The sequence below is a fragment of the Nelumbo nucifera genome, chromosome 6 (genome assembly GCF_055504915.1).
Source record: "Nelumbo nucifera cultivar China Antique chromosome 6, China Antique-T2T, whole genome shotgun sequence".
Classification (NCBI taxonomy): domain Eukaryota; kingdom Viridiplantae; phylum Streptophyta; class Magnoliopsida; order Proteales; family Nelumbonaceae; genus Nelumbo; species Nelumbo nucifera.
In genome coordinates, this window is record NC_142654.1 from 21,998,138 (window position 1) to 22,021,246 (window position 23,109).

At 37.7% G+C, this 23,109-nt stretch overlaps 2 protein-coding genes across 2 annotated transcripts; one reads left to right on the forward strand and one right to left on the reverse strand.

Moving 5' to 3' along the window:
* Nucleotides 1–6,615: 6,615 nt before the first annotated feature.
* Nucleotides 6,616–7,956, forward strand: LOC104608359 (3-O-acetylpapaveroxine carboxylesterase CXE2). Its single transcript, XM_010274320.3, has one exon. It carries the CDS (start codon nt 6,717–6,719, stop codon nt 7,728–7,730), a length of 1,014 nt encoding a protein of 337 aa, XP_010272622.1. The 5' UTR covers nt 6,616–6,716; the 3' UTR covers nt 7,731–7,956.
* A 10,639-nt stretch (nt 7,957–18,595) lies between these two features.
* LOC104591156 (subtilisin-like protease SBT4.14) lies at nt 18,596–22,414 on the reverse strand. Its single transcript, XM_088890680.1, has 11 exons — nt 22,300–22,414; nt 22,084–22,175; nt 21,874–21,971; nt 21,615–21,758; nt 21,328–21,430; nt 20,660–21,170; nt 20,425–20,525; nt 19,942–20,169; nt 19,681–19,789; nt 19,240–19,453; nt 18,596–19,141 (listed from the first exon to the last, which is right to left on the reverse strand). The coding sequence occupies exons 1-11, from the start codon at nt 22,390–22,392 to the stop codon at nt 18,600–18,602; spliced, it is 2,235 nt and encodes a 744-aa protein (XP_088746806.1). The 5' UTR covers nt 22,393–22,414; the 3' UTR covers nt 18,596–18,599.
* Nucleotides 22,415–23,109: the final 695 nt, after the last annotated feature.

Here is a 23,109-nt window from a genome sequence, read left to right on the forward strand (position 1 = left end):
TCTATAGGCTCTAGCCACACTCCACACCAATAGATAGAAAGAGTTGAACAAATTCTCTTGTGCTACCTATCAATATTTAAATCTTCTATCTCAATTGTTTGCCCTGCCTCTAGAAACTATTTGCTTGGAACTGAAGGTTTTTTATTTTATCACAAGTAATTCAAAATTTTCCCACAATCCAAAAACCTTCTTAATATTGTTCATAAAAACATAAAAGTTATACTCCTCCCAATATCTTCAACGACAACAACTAAGAAAAAAAAAATCCAATGTATAGGAGGAAATTGAATGTATACAGTGTCATCTTTATATGTTTTAAACCCACAACTTGAAGGTTGAGCCAATTAACAATTATTTATTGATCCTTGGAGAAATCGAAAACAAGCTTTCATTGAATAGAACAATGATAGAGTTTCAATGAACATTATAAGTGGCAAAGAGAGAATGGAGAATTTGCGTATAATTAAAATAGATATTTTTTATTTTTATTTCTTTTTAAGACTAGTAAGGCAATTCATGCATGGCAAAGAGAGACTAGTAAGGCAATTTATTTCTTTTTTATTTATTTCTTCTTCTTGCCATTTGTTCACCAGATCCGTCATTCGCCGCCATCTGCTGCCGCTGTCCGCTGTCGCCTGCCGCCGCTTCCGCCTCTAGCAACGTTGCCAGAGGTGGCTGGAGGCAGAGATGGCGGTGGCGGCGGCGCTGGTCATTCCTCTGCCTGCCGCCCCTACCACCTTTGTCTCCACCCATCTCTGGCAACGTTGCCGGAGGCGGAGGTGGCAGCGTTGGACAGAGAAATCACTAGCGCCACCGCTGCCACCTCTGCCTCCGACCACCTTCGGCAATGTTGCCGGAGGCGAAGGCGGAGGTGGGCGGCGGTGGCGGGTGGTGGCAGACGGCGGCTTTGGTGAACAAAGAGCAAGAAGAAGATGATGAACAGTGTTTTTGCCCTTTGTTGATAATATTTTTAAAAAGTTAACCTATTTTTGAAATTTTTTTAAATATATTACTTTTATTAATATTAAACCCCAAAAGTTGCCCGTATATGCTATTACCCAAAAAAAAAGCTCCAAAGATCAGTTAAATCCCAACAATAAAAAAAGTCAAAAACCCATAAAAAGAACTTGATGGAGGGTGATTTGACCCGACCTCCTAAGAAGGTGACACGTGGACGTGATTCAACGTGAGCAACAGCTCAGCATGACAGTCTGGCTACAACTGAGTAACGAGCTCGTTAAGGTCCTCGCAGGACAGCTCGCTACATTACAGCTCGCCACGGAATGAGCTCGCTACAGCGCGAGCTCAAGGACCCCGGTATGTGGAAAGGGAATACTCCAATTCAAGTCTATCCTAGCTCACAAGCTGAGATAATCAGCTCGCTCCAGTACTTAGGCAAGAAGACTGCCCTAAAGGCAACCTCAGGCGGAATCACCTCAGGACACATCCAGGAGCTCGCTATGGGATAGCTCGCTACAGGTCAGCTCGCTATGGGATAGCTCGCTACAAAGCAACTCGCTGTTAAGCGACGCGGCGTTCTCAAGAAGCTTCTTATCTGGCGAGACCGTACCCGTCAGACTGCATCACGTCTCTTGACTGACGGCGCAGTCCCTGCCAGTCCAGCAAACTGCACCCACGTCTCTTGACAGGTGGTGGTGTGTCTGTCCTTTCTGGGTCGTGTCTCTCATCCGATTGGACAGTACTCTACAACAGTTACCTGCGCAGCCCTGGAAAATAACAACTGCGACAGAGGGCCAGTGGCAGTTATGCCCGATTTGACAAGAACATCTACATTTACTGGCCCCAGGGTCGAAGGGGCGAAGGTATCTTGAATTTTACTGATCTAGCGCTATCTTCACTCTTAGCTCTCTTTGCATCCCTCACAGCTTTCCCAAGTGCTCTAACTTAAGCATCGGAGTATTCCCACCGGGCGAGCTCACCGGGAATCCTTCACCTCCCTTTTCTCAGATACCATCCGTCGCCAATTAGAAGCTAAATGTCCATCAGATAGGAGTGCCTAGATTGCGCTGCATTAGAACTCGCATCCTCTATCTTACTAGTTACCAAACTCAACTGACAATGGGTTCATTCAATTATTTTGGCTTAGAAACTAGTGGAAATCTAAGCAACAAGTGTAGCAAAATGCCTGTCGGACATCGTAAAGAAGATACAAACTCAATCTAAACTTTCCAGCTTGGGTGAAGCCATGAATGCATCATTGGGTTTGCAAAAGAGTCTCTCGGGAAAGTCATTGTGAGAGCAGAGTTTGATGAATTCCCAAATCATTAGTATTTATCAATAATGTCAATTGTCAGAAATAGTGCAGGAATATTTTAGAACAATATGTAAATAATAATTAAGGGTAGAATTAGTTAATTAGTTAAACCACAAGAGTAATTTAAAAAATTTGCCCAATCAGTTTTGGTCTAAACCAATTCGGGACAGACAAGAATTGGAACCAACCCACTGACATAATTGGTCAGTTTGGTTTGGGCAATCGGACAGAACTGACCCACTGACAACTCAAATCCCATCCCCCAAATCCTTAACCCCCATTCCTAATACAGGTGAGATTTCATCCCAAGTCCTTACTACAAGCAACTGACAATGAGGTAGCCATCTCCCAAACCCCATAAACCCTCTCCCCAACCCTGGACACTTGGACAATTCACCAATCAGCCATTTATTGGCAGAGACACCATTTGTCCTTTACGATATCTATTTACTTATTTTAGTGGGTGTTTAATTGGAGGAATGGATTTATCAATATCGTCTTAACAAACGAATGATAATTTTGAGGAATTTGAAAAATCATTTGTTTTTTTTTCAAGAAATTGTGTTTGGCGGAAATAATGCTGATAAAGCGATTTCTCACATGAAATTAATAAAAAAAATGAAACTGTGGTAATATATATTATTGTTTTGTACAGTATTCGCAAAGACACGTCACTGCTGCCATGTAAGGAACCTGCCTTAAGTTGCACCCTACCGCCATGTCAAATATCAAATAAAAAATACCCTTTGATTCATAATTCATAACTCTTCACTCCAAACCCAGGAATCAGAATAATTGATTCCTCTATTAATTTTTGAGGAATTGACTTTTATAAATGGGATTTTTCACACGATTTAAAAACTCGGTTCATGCGATACATTATTTCAACCTTGGAAGCAACAAATTGATTCCTCCAAACCAAACATCCCTTTAAGTGGCTAATGATCTGGGGTGTGTCACCCTTTATAAAAAATGGACCATTTTCAATCTCTAAAATACCTTGCCACCACATGTATCTTCCACTATTTGTTTATGTTTATCCTTGATTTTCAATTCCCACCGACAAAGCATTTCCTTAAATTTTTCTTTTCTTCCAATTTCTTTAGGGCATTTCCGGAGATTGGGCATTAGATGATTAGCCTTATATATATATATATATAGCATCTTATATATATATATATATATATATATTAAGGGCTGCCATTTGACGAAAGGGGAGACCACCCCTATCTCTTTAATAGATATATTAGTGGAGGAGCCCTATTTTGTACAGACGGAATGGAATCGTTGACCTGTTGATCCGGTTCTTGACAAAAACTGTTGGATCGGTCAATGATTCATTGATTTGAGCGGTTGAACCATTAACCCGTTTAATGGTTTTGGCCATTTTTTATTTTTTTTAATTGGGAAACATACAGGCAACCGGTTCCGTTTTATCCTAATCTCAGTTCCTGCCCAAAAATCGTTGAATCAGTCAACGACCCATTCGATTGTTCAATTCGAACGGATGGCCCATTTTGACAATAAGAATTAAAAAAAAATAAAAAATGACCAAAAACCATTAAACAGGTCAACGGTTCAACAGCCTGGGTCAATGGGTCGTTGACTGATTCAACGATTTTTGGCCAGGGACTAAGATTAGGATAAAACAGAACCAGTTGCCTGGATGTTTCCTAATTAAAAAAAATAAAAAAAAAAACAATGGCCAAAAACCATTGAACAGGTCAATGGGTCAACGGTTCAACCACTTAGGTCAATGGATCGTTGATCGATTCAATGGTTTTTTGCCAAGGACCGGGTCAACAGGTTGACGGTTCCATTCCATCCCCTGCGAGACAGGGCCACTCCACTAGTATATCTATTAAAGGGATAGGGGTGGTCTCCCCTTTCGTTAAATGGCAACCCTTTAATATATATATATATATATATATATATATGAAAATTCTCAATCAACAATTTAATATATATAAAAGAATTTAATATATATATATATATGCCACCGGTTTAAAGTCAACGGTTCGATTGTTCGGTTTGAACGAATGGCTCGTTTTGACAACAAAAATTATGAAACCGTTTTGACCACCGATTTTTGGGGTCAATAGTTCGGCCGTCTAGTTCAAAGGGACGGCCTGTTAAGCAGTATCATACATGTGTGAGGTCCATTAAGCAATATTATATGTGTTATGTCATTCGAGTGTGTTACTCATATGACCTGAAAACGGAACCGTTATGGCCATCAGTTTTTTGGTCAACGGTTCGACCGTCTGGTTCAAACGGACAGCCCATTCAAACAACAAAAATTAAAAAAAAAGGCCAAAAATCATTGAACAGGTCAACGGGTCGACGGTTCGACCGCTCAGGTCAATGGGTCGTTGACCAATTCAACAATTTTTGCCTAGACAGTTCCTAATTAAAAAAATAAAAAAATGGCAGTTCGACCATCCAGTTAGAACAGATGACACGTTCTAACAACAAAAGTTATAGGCAAAAAATTGAGTGTGTGAGGTCCATTAAGTAGTATCATACGTGTTATGTCATTCAAAAGTGACTCATAACAATCCAAAAATAGAACCATTCTATCCACTAGTTTTTAGGTCGATGGTTCGATAGTCCGATTCAAACGGACGGCCCGTTCTGACAACAAAAATTAAAAAAAAAAATCAGCCAAAAACCATTAAACGTGTCGATGGTTCGGCTGCCCGGGTCAATGGGTCGTTAACCAATTCAATGGTTTTTGGCTAGGGTCCGGGATTGGGATAAAATGGAACAGATTGCCTAGACGGTTCCCAATTAAAAAAAATTAAAAAAATGGTCAAAACCATTGAAGGAGTCAATGGGTCGACATTTCGACCACCCAGGTCAATGGGTCGTTGATTGATTCAACGGTTTATTGCCAGGGATCGGGATTGGGGTTAAACGGAACCGGTTGCCTAGACGGTTCCTGGGCTAAAATGTCCGTCCATTTGGGTCAACGGTGGTTCGAAAACCATGTTTTTTGTGCTTTTTGATTTTCACTATTCAAAGGTTTCTTCTAATGTTGACTTTATTCGATCGTTAATCGATTCAACGGTTTTTGGCTAGGGACCGGGATTGGGGTTAAGCGGAACCGGTTGCTTGGACGGTTCCTGGGCTAAAATTTCCGTTCATCTGGGTCAACGGTGGTTCGAAAACCATGGTTTTTTGTGCTTTTGGATTTTCACTATTCAAAGGTTTCTTCTAATGTTGGCTTTATTCAAGCATGTGCGGTATGTTCCTCTATTTTCATTTTCTGTTTTTTTTTTGTGTGTGTTTGTGTGTTTGGTCTTCTTCTTCAAGATCCTCCAAAATGGTCTAGGGTTTATCACCATTTTATTTCCAAAACGGTCTAGGGTCTTTTTCTTCCCTTTTTTGTGTTTGGTTTTTCTTTGATTGAATGTATGTTTAGCTCCGTCTTAAAGCAGAACTTTGGACTCGATTTTCTGATTTTCTTTCCTTGGTTTTTCCAGTTTGGTGGATTTACCTGCCAATTTTTTCTATGTTTAAGGTCACTTTGGATTTATCTTTCAATGTTTTGGAATCCCTTGAAATGTTCACCCTTCCCATGATTATGACCACAAAGTTATTTCGTCTAATTATTAACATCTACAAAAAATAGCCCGAAAATGGAATTGTTCTGACCACCAGTTTTTAGGTTGACGGTTTGACCTTTTGCTTCGAATGGATGGCCCGTTCTGACAATAAAAATTAAAAAATAAAAAATGGCAAAAAACCGTTGAATGGATCAACCGCCCGGGTCAATGGATCATTGACTAATTCAACAATTTTTGGCCAAGGATCGGATTTGGGATAAAATAGAACCGATTTCCTAGACGATTCTCAGGCCGAATGATCCTATTATTCGAATCAACCGGGAATTACTTGATGTAAAACAAAGTACAAATATGAAGTAGAAAACTTAGAACTATCATATCCTTGTATGACCATATTATTTTATATGAAATGCTTTAACATTTAAAAAACAATCACATGATTATTTTTTTTTAATTCTTCATATGAATTTCACAGACTTAGGTACCTATAATTACAATTCTTATTAAAAAAACCATTGTGTTGTTTAATGTAACAAATAGCTATATTGCAATTCCATTCCAGCCCCTGCGCCCCTCCGCTATTTTAATGGTTCAGCTATTTTATCAACTTAACTAATCTTTTTTCTTTCCTCGATCACTAGTCACCGAGCTACTTATATTTATTAAGTCGCTTGCCAATATTTAACATTTCCTTTAGACGGTTAGCCATGTGATTGAAAGTAAGACATCCACCTAATAAACATTTGCGTATATATATGGCCAACTTCTTCCTGTTCTTGGTCATTATTGTTCCGTAATCAATTTGTCATCAAACACCTACTACAAAAGTCTCAATTCTGTGATCTCATTTCTGCTCCCATAACCAGAAACTAATGGCAGATCAACCTCTATTTACAGTCCCCAACGTCAGCCCTTATGACTTTCTCCAGATCGTCCCCAACTCCGACGGTAGCCTCACCAGACTCATCTCCTTCCCCACCGTCTCTGCAGCAGCTGACCACCAATCCGATTCTGCAGTCCTCACCAAAGACATCCCCCTCAATACTACCAATAAAACTTGGCTCCGCATATACCGGCCTCGTCGATTACCTCCATCCTTCTCCTCTTCCTCCGGCAAGCTCCCTCTTATAGTTTACTACCATGGAGGTGGCTTCATCATCGGCGCTGCAGCCTGGAATATATTTCACGACTTCTGCTCAAATTTGGCTGCCGAACTGCCTGCCTTGGTTATCTCGGTTGAATACCGTTTGGCTCCGGAGCACCGCCTCCCTGCGGCCTACGAAGATGCCGTTGAAGTGTTGCACTTTATCAAGAACCAGCTAGAGTTATTGAACGAGAAAAGTGAGCAAGAGGAGTGGTTGAGAGAGTTGGGTGATTGTTCGCAGTGTTTCCTCATGGGCAGCAGCGCAGGAGGTAATATTGCCTACCATGCAGGATTACGTGCGCAAGCGATGGCGCATGATCTTGAGCCCCTCAAGATCACTGGGCTAATTTTGCATCAGCCTTTCTTTGGTGGGTCACAGAGGACGGAATCAGAATCGAATTTGGCCAATAATCCATTCTTGCCGTTGTCAGTGACGGATGTGATGTGGGAATTGTCGTTGCCGGTCGGATCTGATCGTGATCATGTTTATTCCAACCCCATGACGACCGGCAGCCTTACCCATCAGATTGGATTGCTTGGGCGATGCTTGGTGACGGGTTGCAGTGGAGACCTGCTGATCAGCCAACAGATGGAGTTTGTGAAGATGCTAGAAGAAGAGGGTGTCACCGTGGTGAGTTGGTTTCAGGAGGGAGGTTATCATGGAGTGGAACTCATGGAGCCCATGAAGTCTCCGGCCTTAACGACGGTCGTTAGAGAATTCATTTTCCGGTCTTCTCTATAACTTGATTGTTTCACTTGTTGTTGATGTGATGTGTGTTACTTTGTATACTTTTGCTTAATCATGCATCCTGAAATCTTAACAAATAATTACCTTGGGCCCGGTGGCTGTTGTGTTGCACCGGTAGCTCTACTTTGCTTTTTCATTCCTCTTCCTTTATTGGCTTTTTTTTTTATGTAAAAAATACCTAATAAACATATGCATTACCATTACCATTTAATTTTTATTATCTCTTTCTTCGTCTTTATGGTTTACTATTTTATAATTATTATGATTTCATGATCAATTTGATTTGGCATACCTATCTTTCCAAATGACGAAATACATAGTTTTTGAAAAATAATGAAAACAGAGATTAAAATACATAATAATGAACCGACCGGCCGGCGACCACCCATCCGGGATCTGTATATGGTTCTACTGTCTACCACCCTAGCTAGTGATCACAAAGATTGGGGTTGATACTGATGATACACCATTTGATTTGTCCAAAGGGTGTATTAGTACTCTCTCAGAGAAGAAAACAGACGTCGGATAAAGAGGCCTATCCCAGAGTTTGTGCCATAAAAAGTGACAAAACTATATGACCAAGGAAAGAATTTCCACCCCTTTTGCTCAAACAAAAGGAGCTTTAAGACTTTGAACAATAATAGCTTAGCTTATCTTCCTCAAATTAAATTAAAAGATGGATTCATAGAGTTACTAATTAACATCAATTAATCTTGTGGCGGAAGGTAAGATAATTGCCAAGTTTCCAATCAAAGGCTTTTCTTGATGTTAAAATAATTGATTGGATGATCAACAGCTAGTCCCCTGATATGGATTTCTTTGGCACAGAATTTGCTCAACATCAAGCATCCAAGTGATGATGTAACGTCCCCTCTCTAGAGGAAAAATGTAGAATTTCATATATTGAACTTGGGCGGGTACCAAAATGGGCTTTTTGATCATTCAACCCCTCGAATTTGATAAATAACCACATCATAAGTTTATACGGCATCATAGTCAAAGCCCATTGAACTTCAATGCAATAATTAACAATGGGATAAATCTATGATGCCGAAAGGTATGACAGCATGAGAGCTTTGATCAATCAATTCATTGGAGATGACTTTGGCCACGGCACCAAAGAAATTGAGGAAACAACGTGAGCACGTCGTTAATAAAAGATTATTGTTTCTAACAATTGAGTAATTCTACTCTTGTTGCGTCCGTTAATGTATCCATATATACGTGACATATAAAATTTATTACCTTTCATCCCTCTCCTGCAAGCTAGGTAATCTCTTCTATATATCTCATGGCTCGTCTTGCCCCCCAAACCCAACCTAAAGGGAACGAAAACAATGGGTAATGCCGCTACTGTATCTCATGGCTCGTCTGCTCTTTGCTGACAAACCCAAACCCCTATATTACCGCCCATCTTCTCTTTGCTACCCGATGCCTTCAATCTTCTTGAATTCCAATAAAAGTAGTACCACACTCCATAACTTCAGTTCACTGCAACTGCTCTGTGCTCTACAAATTATTTCCTGTTATTCCTGAAAATCCCAAACAATGTATTCCCCAATGTTTACAAAACTGGACCAGATGGTTAGACTGAAAAAAACGGGAGTTGACTGGTTCTGTTTAACCCCAAATCGCTTTTCCGGCCAAAAACTATTGATTTGGTCGGTAAACTGTTGACTTGGATGGTTGGACCATCAAACTATTCGATCTGGGAATTTTTTTTTTTTTAACTTTTTCTGTTAGAGTGGGCTGTTCATTCAGACCAGACAGTCGTACTGTTCAACCTGGAAACCGAACCCAGATCACTTCCTTGTCCAGTCCAATTTTAAAAACCTTGGTATTCCCCAATTCCGAATCGAAACATTTTCAACCTATAAAAAATCTGACAAAATTTTTAAACCACAACCGAATTAGCGATGAAGTCTTGACCCTTTGAATTCTTAACCAAACTTACAATTCAAAACTTAACAAGTTCAACAAATAATGGTCTTATTACATTTATCTGCATCCAAAAATTCCTTCTTTCTTCATCCATTAATTTACATGATTACTCCTCTTTCCAGCTTTACAAGGCAGCATTTTGCTAATATTCTCTTTGGCCACTACTTAGCCAATAACCAAAGATATGGTCTGTAAAAAATTCAAATCTACAAAGCAACATAGTCAATAACCAAAGGTATGGTCCGTAAAAACCAGAAACCATGAAATAAGGATCATTCAAAATAACATTAGGACATGGGGAGAACGGGTTTCGGTCTGAGAGAAGAATTGAAGGAGTGTGTTCGTGTCTTTGGGGAGCAAAGAAGCACTGACTTGATGTTCATTCTACCTAGGAACCACCAATCTAACTTATGGCTGTCCGAATTGTGAAGCACGCCATGGAAATCATCCAACTTCTCACATACCAAAACCTTTTTAAGTGATTGTTGATGATGTGATAAACAATGGGCCAGGAGAAGATGCAACTCAAAGTATCATCTCCCTCACTTGCCACACAATAGCTCGACTCCGATCACCAATACCAACACGGCATGCTGCACACAGCTACGCAAATCATTCTTGTGCGAGAGGATAGAATGAATGGGGCGGGAAACCACGCTCTTGAATCCTGGTGAGCATCGTAGAGGTGAAATCGCTCTGGGCTTTGACATCGAACAAAGATCCTAGGAGATCCAAAATATCCTCAAGAACGGCTTCATTACAGTTCTTCAAATTTTTTATCGTTTTATTTTGAAAATTTGAGAAATAGTGGAGGGTAAATTAAACATTTTGTTATTGGTTAGCACTTAAGGACTATGTCAACTATAATACTTTAAGACAATATATAAACATTAAGGGTACAGTTTGTCAATTAACTAAACAATAGGGGTAATTTAAGATATTTGCCCTAAATTAAATAGTGGGTTATGTGACTAGTTAAAAACTTTTTGGTACTTTTATCATTTTTATGTTTGTTGACAAAGTTCCCTTCATAATCAATTCACTTAGCATTTTGTTTAGGCTATGTTTGGTTTTATAGAAATAGAGAATAGAAAGAGGGAAAGTTCTTAACTTGTAATGATGAATAGACTAAGAAATTTTCCTCAACTTTCTATTTCTCTCTTATTTGCTATCATCTAGAAAATAAGAGAAAATAGAAAGTTGAGGAAAAGTTCTTAATTTGTAATGAAAGATTGGTTAGGCTGTCTAGTTTTATGGAAAACTAGCGGAGACCCGTGCGATGCATGTGATTTGTTAAGTTAAAGATAAACAATATAAAACATGTAAGAGTATACATAGGGATGTCAACGGGTTGGGTATGACACACTTGGGATTTCCTACTCACTTTTGCTACCCATTCTCTACCCATTGTGAATTGGAGCAACACATTTCTATTATGAATCGAGAGATGTGTGGCTGCAATTCACGACGAGTAGAGAGTGAGTAGGAAATCTAGGCTCGGGTACGGCATGGGTTTGCCTCAATCCTAACCCGTCCCTCCAGCACTCCAACCTGAACCTGACCAGACCTAACTTAAAAATACATGATTCCCAAACTTGACCCGACCCTATAGGGTTTAACCCAGTTCCGACCCAACTTAACTTGTATAGTTTTAAAATGTATTTTTTTAACACATTTTGAAGACCCTAAATACTTTAGTTTAAATAAGGAAATTGTTTTATAGATCCTAAGGTGTTATTTTATCCATTTAAAAAAGAAGAAAATCAAATCAACATATAAATAAACTATAAACTTTAAGCCTATAACGTTAGAAGTCAAAAAGAATTGCGATAATACTTGATATATATGCAAGGTATGACCCAACGGGGGCGGGTCAACCAAAACCCAAACCCAACCCAACCCAACTCGGGTCAAAGAATCAAAACTCTAACCCGACCCTAAACCAAATATACTTGACCCTAAAGGGTCGGGTCACGTCGGGTTTACCATTTAACTTGACCCATTGACATCCCTATAAACAATTATTTTGTATAATAATTATATTTTATATACTACTTTTAATAACTTTTTTACACTACAAAACATTAATTAATTTTAGATAGGGTTGTTTATCAAACTTAGGGATGGCTATTTTCCCCATTTCCTTGATCCTTGTGGGGATCTACCCCAAATGGGGAAAGGATGGCAATGATTCCCCCCCCCCCCCCCCGCCCCGCCCCGCCCCGCAAGGAGGAAGATGGGGAAACTTTCATACCCGTTGGCAGGGATGGTGTAGGGACAGGGAGAGCACTCCCTACCCCATGTGGGCCCCGATCCCCGCTAACATATGTATCTATGCATAGTTTATATATGTATATATGTACACATATATCAATATGTAAATATTTTTAAAAATATGGATGAATATGTTTGAATCTTTTCTAATCGGATTCTAAATTTTAATTTTTTTCTTTTTACTTTTTAAGTAAAATAACATTATAAAGAATCGTAGTAAGTGGGGATCCCCGGGGAGATAGGGATGGGGATAACTTTGTCCCTGTTAGCAGAGATGGGGACAGGGACGTGGACAGTGATTTTTGCGGGGACGGGGATGGAAAGAGGCTCCTCGTCCCCGCCCCACCCCATTGCCATTCTAAATCAAACTAATGAAATTGACCAACCCGATTTCTAGTATTTCTAGTCACCTATGGCTCAACAATTTCCCAACACGACTAGGTTGGATTAGTTTCACTTTGGCCATTTTTAATAATGCCATTATATTTTTCTAAATTTAAACTTAATTTTTAAGTTTAAATCATTTGACCCGACCGACCAAACCGAAAGTTGACCCAAACCAGTATAACTTGAGTAACCAATCCCCCAACCTGACTAGGTTGATTTAGTTGGCCAAACAACCTACAATTGAAATGAACCAACCTGTGAACAATAGTTTAATCTCTAATAATTATTAAAAATTTATAGCAAAAATACACAATAAATTAAATTTAAAAAGTTACATAATAATTGTTTAAACTCCAATAATTATTGAAAATTTTCTATTAAATAACAAAACAAAAATAGATTTATACATAATTATTGGAAATATATTTATCAAAAAAACAATAAATAATTATTTAAATACAACAAATATTAATTTAGTATAGATAAATATATAATAAATAAATATTAAAATTTTAAAATTATTATTAATAAACGGTAATTTTTTTAAATTTATTTTCTAAAATTATTAATTGGTATAATTGAAATTAGTTATTTACACTATATTTATTTATTGAAATAATATCATTATTTAAATTTTAAAATATTAATTACTTGTTGAATTTAATAATCCATAAAATTATAGTAGTATTAATACATAGTTTTTTTATTTTAACTATTTAAAATCTAGTTATGTTAAATATTTTGTTATTTAACAAAATATTTAAAATCTTAATCTATTTATTAAAATTGAAAGTTATTCAGTAACTATTTAAAATATATTATTAATTGATTTAAAATATTAATTTTAATATTTTTTTATTTAAGATATTTAGTTATTGAAACATTTAAATAACATTTCATTTTTAATGTTAGATTTTTATTATTTGAATAACATTTAGATTGAATAATCCAGAAAATCATAATTTATGTTGTTCGTACATAATTTCGTGATGAACTTTCTAAAAATATATAATTATTTAATAATATGAATATTAGTAAATCAATTATAATTAGTTTTTGTCTTTTTAATAAATATTTTAATGATATTATATCATTCTGTTAGAATATTTAAATAATTCTTAAATTTTTTAATTCAAACTTTCTTTAGACATATGTAGATAAAAAGTGGGGGAGAAGATAAAAAAAGAATTACAGATAATTTGTGAGAGAAACTCTCTACTAAATTAGAGATAACTTAGGAGAAAGTTGGGGATAGTGGGAGAGATTGTTTAGGAGAAATTTTAGGATATTGGATAGAGAGAGGGAGAAAAAGAGAGATTTTAAGAAGATTTTTTGGGGAAAGTAGAGTTTCTAATGGGTAGTTTCAGAAATGACATGGATTAAAAAAATTAAAAAATTTAAAAAAAGGAGAAAGTTTATATGCTTCCTTGTTTTAACATATATACTAGCGGAGACCTGTACAATGCACAGGATTTGTTAAGTGAAAGATAAATAATAAAAATTGTCATTTACTAAAACACCCCATATAGTTTTATGGATTTACTAAAATCTATCATATAATTTATATTTTACTAAAACACCACTTATAATTTGCAATGGATTTAATCAATCTTCCATTAGATGACAGTGGAAGATAGCAATGTTGACACTAATGTTCATTTAAATAAATTTAATCAAAAGAAAATGAAAATAAAAATACCATTTTTGCCCACTACCACTTTATTGGCTATATTTTGTCAATTTTGTTTTTTGTACAAAAAAGTGTTAAGGGTATTTTTGGAATAAAAAATTATGGGCCTAATGGCAAAACAAACACTCCTTAATGAATGGTTGATTAAGTAAATAAGTTGTAAATTATATGGGATATTTTAATAAAATGAAAACTATAAGGTAGGTTTAAGTAAATATGTAAAACTATAAGGTGTGTTCTAGTAAATGGCCCTAATAGAAACACATAAGAGTACGCAATTATTTTACATTTTCAATTTTTTAAATAATTAATAACTATTCATATTTTATATACTACTTTTAATAAATTTTTTATAATACAAAAATAACAATAATTAATTTCAATTAGATTTATTCATCAAATTGATGAAACCAACCAACCCAATCAGCTCGACCCGAATTGGTCAGTTTTCTAGTATTTTAGTCCTAACTCGACCAAGTTGGATCAGTTTCACTTTGGCCATTTATAAACTGACCAAAATTGAATGACGTGACCATTGATATATATATATATATATATTTTATATTTTTAATATAGAAAAGTGGGAAATTTTCCATATTTCTTAGTCTAAAATGTTTTATATCATAAATTTAATTTTTTAATAATTGCACTATAATTTTTAACATTTAAATTTAATTTTTAAGTTTAAATCTTTTGAACCGACTGACCAAACCGAAAACTCAACCTAAATCGATACAACCTAAGTGGGACGATTTTCATAAATGGTTAGTCGGTTTTAGTTAACCAACTCCTCAACCTGACCAGGTCAATTTGGTTGGCCAAACAGCCTACGACCGAACCGAATCCACTCATAAACACTCATAATTAGGAGAGAAACTCTCCACTAAATTAAAAATAACTTAGGAAAAAGTTGGGGATAGTGGGAGAGGTTGTTTAAGAGAAATTTTAGGATATTAGATAGAGAGGAGGAGATAGAGATTTTAAGAAGATTTTCTTTTGGAAAATAGAGTTTCTAATTGGTAGTTTCAAAAATGACATGAAATTAAAAAAATTAAAAATTAAAAAAAAACATAATGCAGGGCTAAAATACATGTAGATGCACCATCTCTATTAGGGGTGTTCACGGGTCAGGTTGGGTCGGTTTATTGGGGTTTTCCCAACCAACCCGACCTGGTCGGGTTACCTGAGGTGGAAACCGAAACCGACCCACTAATAGGCCAAACCGACCTGGTCTGTTTGAGTCGGGTTGGGTCGGTTTGGGTCGATTTCGGTTTTGCTCCTGTACAAAAGGACACCTAATTGAATTCTAATTTGTAATTGCCTAATGGATTGCCTATTTGGTGTAAAAGATTATAGAAAGTTAGAAACTAGGATAGATTGCCTATGCTAATTGTAATTGCCTAATGGGCCTTCTAGTTCTAGTAAAAGACTAGTTATAGCTAAGTAGGAAACTACTCAAACTAGGAACTACCGAACTAATAGAAGACTAGTTCGGTTCGGGTCGGGTTGGTTTCGGTTTTCACACAAGAAAACTAACCCGATATATCGGTTTATATATTTGCCCAACCCGAAACCGACCGGTACTGATGAAAACCCGGCCGACTCAGGTTGGGTCAGTCCGGGTTGGTCGGTTTGGTCGGGTTGGGCATTGAACAGCCCTAATCTCTATTCTGCTCTAATTTTTCTGGTCTAGGGCCTAGGTTTTGTGTTTAGGCCCAATGGTGGGAATATATATTAATATATAATATATGGGTAAATTTCTTAAACTACTTCCTTATAAAAAGACTATTTTGCCCATCTTCCTTTTTTAAATTTTCAAAATAAAATTTTTGACACTTTTCACAGATTGCGAGGCTTATCTCTATACTGAAATCTCTCTCGGAAAATCCCACAAGCCGGCGGCCAAGTGTGTCGTAGATGGCACTGTTGATCGACGAGTGTGCGAAGCTACCTCCGTGGAAGAAAATTATGATGGGACGACCTCTGTACTCAAGGCCGCTCGAGCTCCATGATACCTGGCTGTGTTTGAGCTTCATTGGCCGGGGCTGGCCGGTATATCCGGCTGAAGAGGCTAGTTGCACGGTCCACTATGACACCGAAAGAGAACACTCCATCGACGGGGTTGTGTTGGCAGTGACTTTCCGATCGAGGAACTCCGTCTGGTGGCGGTTGAATGTACCGTCCGGTCGGCAGAGGAGATTGTAGGCCACCTTGAAATTGGAGATGAGAATCCATGTGTTCAGCGGAAGCACCACCTGTACAGTGACAGGATGAGAGAGATATTAGGAATTACTCGAGAATAAGAACATCAACACCCCAATTAAATGAATTTACACTATTTATATGCTCCCATTCTAATCAGAAACAAAAAAAAAAAAAATGCAAAATGAAAAAGAATCACACTCCTAACTACCCAACCTGGTGCACAATCGGTGTTGGGATTACACGCAGCGGCGATAGCTCCCATATCTCTCTCTCTCGACCTGGTGCACAATCCATATCTCTCCCTATCGTCGCCAGCGATAGTAAACCTCCCTACCTCCGCTCTCCCCTATTCCACCGCCCTCTCTCGACCTGTACGTACTGAACTCCAACCAAGGGTGTTGGAGAATTGAATTCTAATCAAGGCTTCGGTGAATTGAACCAAGGGTGTTGGAGATATGTGAACGGGGGAAGAACATGACAATTTGGTTGGGCAGCTTCGAAACGCCAGAGATGGCAGCCACCACCTATGGCGTTGCAGCGTTAAAGCTTAGAGGGCGGTCAACAAGGCTCATTTCCCTGAGTTGGCGAGTAGGCTTCCTCGTCCTATGAGCTCAAATGCTGATGATATCTGGTCAGCATCTCATGAGGCGGCTTCACTGCTTAGAGTTAGAGGGACAATGGAAAGCTTCGAGGTGTGTGCTCACTCTGTTACAACCACCCACCACCCATAGCTCAGAGGTTCGCAAGAGAGAGAGAAAGATGGGAGAGTAGAACAAGGTTTGTCACCAGTTCTATTCGGTGTTGCGACCTTGAAGAAACTGAACAGGGCCGACTGAAGTCAGTGATAGGGGGATGAAAACTGTGAAAGAAGAGAAGAAAGAGAAAAATAGGAGAGAGAACGAGAGAGAGACTAGAGGTAGGGTTTAGGAAAAAACGGGGAAAGTTAATGTAGGTTGTAAAGATAGCATGGAGAAGGTGTCCTAGGAGGAAGAAGGGGAGGGAGAGTCACGGGAGGACATGAAACAAAACATTGATGTAGGTGCAGGTGCCGAAGTTATAACAAGGGTAAATTGAGTATTTTTTAAAATTATAACAGTCACATGATGTACATTTGAATAGTTTATGACAGAACATTAAGGGAAGTATTAATCAATTGTCAAAAATCGTAAAAATAGCATTAATCAATTTTTAAACAATAAGGATATACTTAGTTAATTAGCTAAACGATAAGGATAGTTTAAAAAATTTACCCATAATATATTTCGAATTATATACGACTTTTATCGGGAGAGAATAGTTAATGGTGTATAGAGTTTAGGACCCTTGGGGATGGAAGAGAGAAGGTGACATATAATTGGCATGGACCCACGTAGTAATCTAAGGCCCATCTGTGGGTTTTTTTGGTGAAAACCTAATTTGCCCCATGACGGGCAAAAATAGAAGATTCCTTAGCTCAGCCTATATATTCATTCAACCAGGCCCAAAGCTTTACCTTTCAGTTAGGTTGTGTTTGGTTTGAAGCCTTTTGTAAAGGTTTTTTTTACTTTTCCCTTCCTTTCCGCACCTTTTATTTCAAACCAAAGACACAGCATTAACAAAAAATAAAATAAAATGAATTAAAAGTCAAAGAAATCTCTACTACATGTAAGGCTCAGGAGAGAAGAAAATTGGTAAACAAACAATTTTTGCTGTGAGCAGATCCAGGCCCTTAGAACTTCTATAGTTTATATGGCTACGGCTCTAGCCAATAGGATCAATCATAAATCCAGTTCGGTCAACTTTTGTTAAATTTAGAATCAGTAATCGTTGAGCCTTTCCGATTTTCGGACTTGAGGAACAAATGGCGCAAGTAGTATAAATTGGACGACAAAGATTAACCTACTCTTCTTGATGATGATGATGATCTTTGTGAATAGATTTGTTCCCATCCACTTTTGCAATTTTTTGGCCATTGTAAATAGAACGAATGGTTTGGAACATCAATTGATCTGATTTCCAGTCTAGAGTATCTCTACAATGGATGAATTGGATTAAATGGGTTCAAGTGCAAGCCTCACATATATAATGGACTATCTCATCTAAAAGCTTTTATCAGAGAGAACAACCACCTCTATACATTGTACTAGACATATTTTGTTAATCTCCATCAAAACATGTTTGTAATCACAATAACAAAAAAGAATTAAAAAAATGATAAATAATCCTTTTATTTTAAACTTAACATATACTTTAATTTCAATCTCCTTTATATATGTGTATAAAATTCAATGAAAAAAGAAAAATCCAATGAACCCAGCCATCAACCACCTAACTAAAAAGAAAAGACCCCTATTCACCTTTACAAAACTAAAAACAAAGGGAGAAAGCTAAGGATAGTAAATGACAATTGGGCTTCTAACAGTGTGGACAGAGTCACTCCACACTAACGAACTCCCTGAAAGAATGCTCTCATCATTCTTGGGTTTCGCCTTGACCGACACAATGAAGCTCTGCGTCTCACCGATGCTAGAAAATGATAGAGTCATGGGCTCGACTGTGATCTCCACACCAGGTGCTGCATTTATGGTGGCAGTGTATATGGAGTCTGCCAACCCAACATTAGTGACAGTCCTTCGGAACACACCAGTTACCGGCTCAGTGGCTCCATCCACAGTTAGCTGCATGGTGGGGTAGTTGAGGGCATCTTGTCCAGCTTCTGATGATGGAGGTGAAGAGCAGTCGAGAGGGTTTGAGCCAATTATCATGCCTAGGGCTGTTCCGCTGTAACCTTCTGTGCATAAGAACTCAATGTATTGCATTTCATCCATGTCATAGACCAACCCAGGTGAGACTGCCTTCAGTGGGTTCACCTGACCAGCACCATACGCAAATTCGGCCTCTGGGTTGACAGTAGAACTCATTGGCGTAGCTGATTAATACAAAACATGCATATTTAATTGCATTAGAAGAATACAGTTACGTTGAAGATGATCAGCGAGAGAGAAAGAAGGCGTAAGAGTGTTTTACCAGTTGTCATGATGGCTGATTTGATGGCTGCCGGTGACCAAGTTGGGTGCATTGATTTGACATAGGCAGCCACCCCACTTATATGTGGCGTGGCCATGGATGTACCAGACATCGTTATGAAATTGGAAAACCGATCATCGTCTGGCCAGCCGGAAATTGACACGATTCCGGTGTAGGCAGCCAAGATGTTGGTACCCGGAGCAGCAATATCAGGCTGTTTAATTTGAATTGAGAAAATATGAGATCAGAAGGAATATCGATACATCATTCATCAAAGAAATAATAAGTGAAGTGACCCATTTAATTGCCACACACAATATCTAGCAAGAGAATGATGTCATTGTTAATGGCAAAAGCTAGAAATAAATTTCTTGCATGATGATGGTGAATGATGAGTTTTCTACAATAAAGGAGATCTGATGTACGCCCCATTTCTTTTACCTTTAGAACTTTGTTTGATACAGGATTAGGTCCTCTAGATGAAAAGGAAGCCACAGATGGAGCAGCAACTTTGAAGGCCTGGGTTTTGAATATCACGGCTTTGGGGGAACTAGAACAATTGCACCCAATTAACAGAAGATTGAAATTAATGACACAAGTCAGCACTGTTGTTCTGTTAATTGAACAGAGCAAGAAAGGGAAAACAGTAGTACACACAGTATCAATGTATTATATAGAGCTTGGTTTCATGAATTTACGTACCTTGTGGAATTTATGTAGTCCATTATTATTTTCCCTTGATTATGGTTTACCATGGTCGATGGTGGCATGAAAATGAAGGCAGCATCAAAAATGGCATTATCTGATTCTAGTATGGTTCCAACCCCTCCCATTTTCTGCACACTGTAATCGGCTGAACCAACAAAATCTTCGCAGTATACAAGCTTTCCTTTCACCTTCTCGGGGTCCATTGCCCGATCGTAACAGTTACTGTAGTCAAGACACAAGCATTAATTAATTGTTGTGAATGCCATTGAAGTTGTTGGATTGGAATATATATATATATATGAAGAATTAAACCAAAAAAATTAAGATTTGTCCAATCAGAATTCAGAGCAAGCTAGCAGCTAGGTAATGGTAATTAATGAAAGTTTTAGATCTGCATGTAATTAACAAAAGAAAGGAGTCGGAGTACGTAATATAATTAATGCATGGGTTAAGATGGAGTTAGTTGCCTTGCCTTGCCTTGCATAATCCGCGTATTCAGATGTATTAAGCACAGCATCAGCACCCTTTATAAGAGGATAGAAACTTTTGTTTGGAGACAGTGTGTCAATTGCAACTCCCTAAGCACATGACACATGCATTAATTGTAGAGAGAAAACAATTATTAATGAAATTAAGTAAACAAAGACATATAGCTGATGAATGCTGCAGCTGATAATGAACAAAGGGAGATGGATGGAATTAAACGACTTACATATAAAGACTTGCCATTCCCCAGAACAAGTTTGTTCCTGAAGCCTCGATCAGTAGTGCTTGCAGCTACGGTGAGAATCCATGGAGCATAATTACTTACACTAGCAGCTGAAGGTCCAGAGTTTCCAGCTGCTGCTGAGGTGAGGATCCCATTCTTCATGGAATGGAAGGAACCAATGGCTATAGAATCAGAAATGTATGAACCAGCGAAACCACCAACAGACAAAGAGATGATATCAACGCCATCATGGATGGCAGCGTCGAAGGCAGCAAGAATATCCATGTCCGCACAGCCAACCGCCCAGCACACTTTGTACACTGAAATCCTAGCAGATGGTACAGCTCCACGCGCTGTCCCCTTACCAATCCCATACAGGCTTGCTCCCTTTACTACATTTCCTGCCACAGTTGAGGATGTGTGTGTGCCATGGCCTTCCGAGTCAATGGGAGATAAGATATCTGAATCGCTGATAGGACCACTCAGGTTGAAATACCTTGCTCCAACTATTTTACTGCATCAAATTAATTCATTTACAACGTAACCGACCAACAATTAATATAAATCATATCCATCCATCATTAATTACAACAAACACACTTGCAGTTGCAGAGAATAAGTAAGCTATTAATTAAAAGGGGAGCTTGGATATATATATATATATGACTTACTTGTTGCAGGAGAAATTTGAAAAGGGGCCACAGCTACCCTTGAATTTTTGTGGTGGAGGACCAAATCCTTTGTCACTGAAACTGGGGGAGTCCGGATAGATCCCTGAAATTGAACAATGAATTGATCCATCAATATTTACATTTCAAACCAAGATAACATCTAATATAATTAATATATGTTAATTATTCTGCTACATCGATCTCTAATTGCTGAATATATATATACATAGCAATTAAGATTCTGATAACTGACCCAGTACTTAATGAATACATATCAATTGAGTTACCTGAATCCAGCATGCCCACAACCAAGTCACTCTCCATGCTCAAACTTCTTGGTACTGTTTGAGTAAACCCAAGATAGTCCCATGATCTCGTTGTCTTCAGCTTATGGTATCGATTTTTGAATACTGAGACCACACCATCCATGTCTATATTATACAGATCAAAATGAATCAAATTTCAGAATAATCGAGTTTCATTTATGTTACGTTATTCACAGTAAAAGTAAGTTAATTGGCTTGTTGCTTTTTCCTTGTTACATACTTGACAGCCGTTCTGCTTCAGCATCAGAAAGCTTGGCAGCAAATGCATTGAAGCTTTTCGTATAGCTATGCACGATTGAGCTCCTAGCACCATCTTCACTGTTTCATATATATACACCAGAATAATTAAGGTGTAATTTTGTATGAAATGAATATATAGTTATACTAATTATAAGCAAGAGAGAGAGAGAGAGAGAGAGAGAGAGAGAACCTCTCAATTGCACTTGCAAGATATTCCAAATGCATATCAGCCAGAGAATTTTTATTACTCGGAAGATCTCCCAAGTAAACAATGTAGAAATCCTGAAATTTTCCGTATGATGAAAATTATTGGCCAATAAATTCAATACAAATCCAACAAAATGAGTACAACTTTACACAAGAAAGTAAGACAAACATAACCACGAAATAAAGAAGAAGTGGGAACCTTCTGATCCTCCTCATTAACAGCAAAAACACCCATGAAAATGGGTAGCAGAAGACAAATAACAAGAAGAATTATCACTTTCTGGTTGCCCATATTTGCTCGATCAAAACACCAGCCTGAGTAAACAAATAAATAAACAAAATTATTATTTGATCTAAGTTTACTTCAACAAACGTAAAGATCCTTGTTTAAACTGTATGGTAAAATTAATTTTTACAAAACATATTTCATTATTCGCAAATTTAAATATGAAGACCAAATCTCTTAAAATATTCTATTCTTGGTCCACGTACAGCCTTGGATCTAATAAATAAAAACTAAACGAGGTTGATAATGAACATATTTATCAAAAGAGTTAAACATATAAAGGACAGAAACATAATACATACAAAAAAAAAAAAAAAAATTGCTCGAAATAGCAAACGAAAATATCAATCCTTACTCACTGAATTGTTAGGAGGGAGTAAGCAGCGATGCTTCAATTCACAGACTGAAACTTAAGACCCGAACCGAACCATCCTTATATATAGTGCTTAGCCTGGGAGTCCAAATCTATTAAACTACTGGTGACGTGATCAAAGATTTTGAGAGACGTAAATAAAGATGCAATTTTTAACTAGCTGTAATCTATCTCTACGTTTAAAAGGTTAGACACTTGGTTGTGTTTGTTATTATTTTACAATACATGAATCATGAGGTGGCGACTCAGGTGGGTCATTAACTAGCTGTGAGCGTTCTCCAAAAATGCACTATACCCGACCCGGTTATATCTGATCTGGATGTTAAAACTTGCATTCGTTTGGTAATCGA

Bases quoted from the DNA above. Each gene is read 5' to 3' on its own strand.
- LOC104608359 (XM_010274320.3), top strand. From the start codon at position 6,717: ATGGCAGATCAACCTCTATTTACAGTCCCCAACGTCAGCCCTTATGAC.
- LOC104591156 (XM_088890680.1), bottom strand. From the start codon at position 22,392: ATGGGCAACCAGAAAGTGATAATTCTTCTTGTTATTTGTCTTCTGCTA. The intron at 22,176-22,299 runs GTTCCCACTTCT...GGAAAATTTCAG, and splicing joins TTAATGAGGAGGATCAGAAG to GATTTCTACATTGTTTACTT. The intron at 21,431-21,614 runs GTAACTCAATTG...GTTCAATTTCAG, and splicing joins TGTGGGCATGCTGGATTCAG to GGATCTATCCGGACTCCCCC.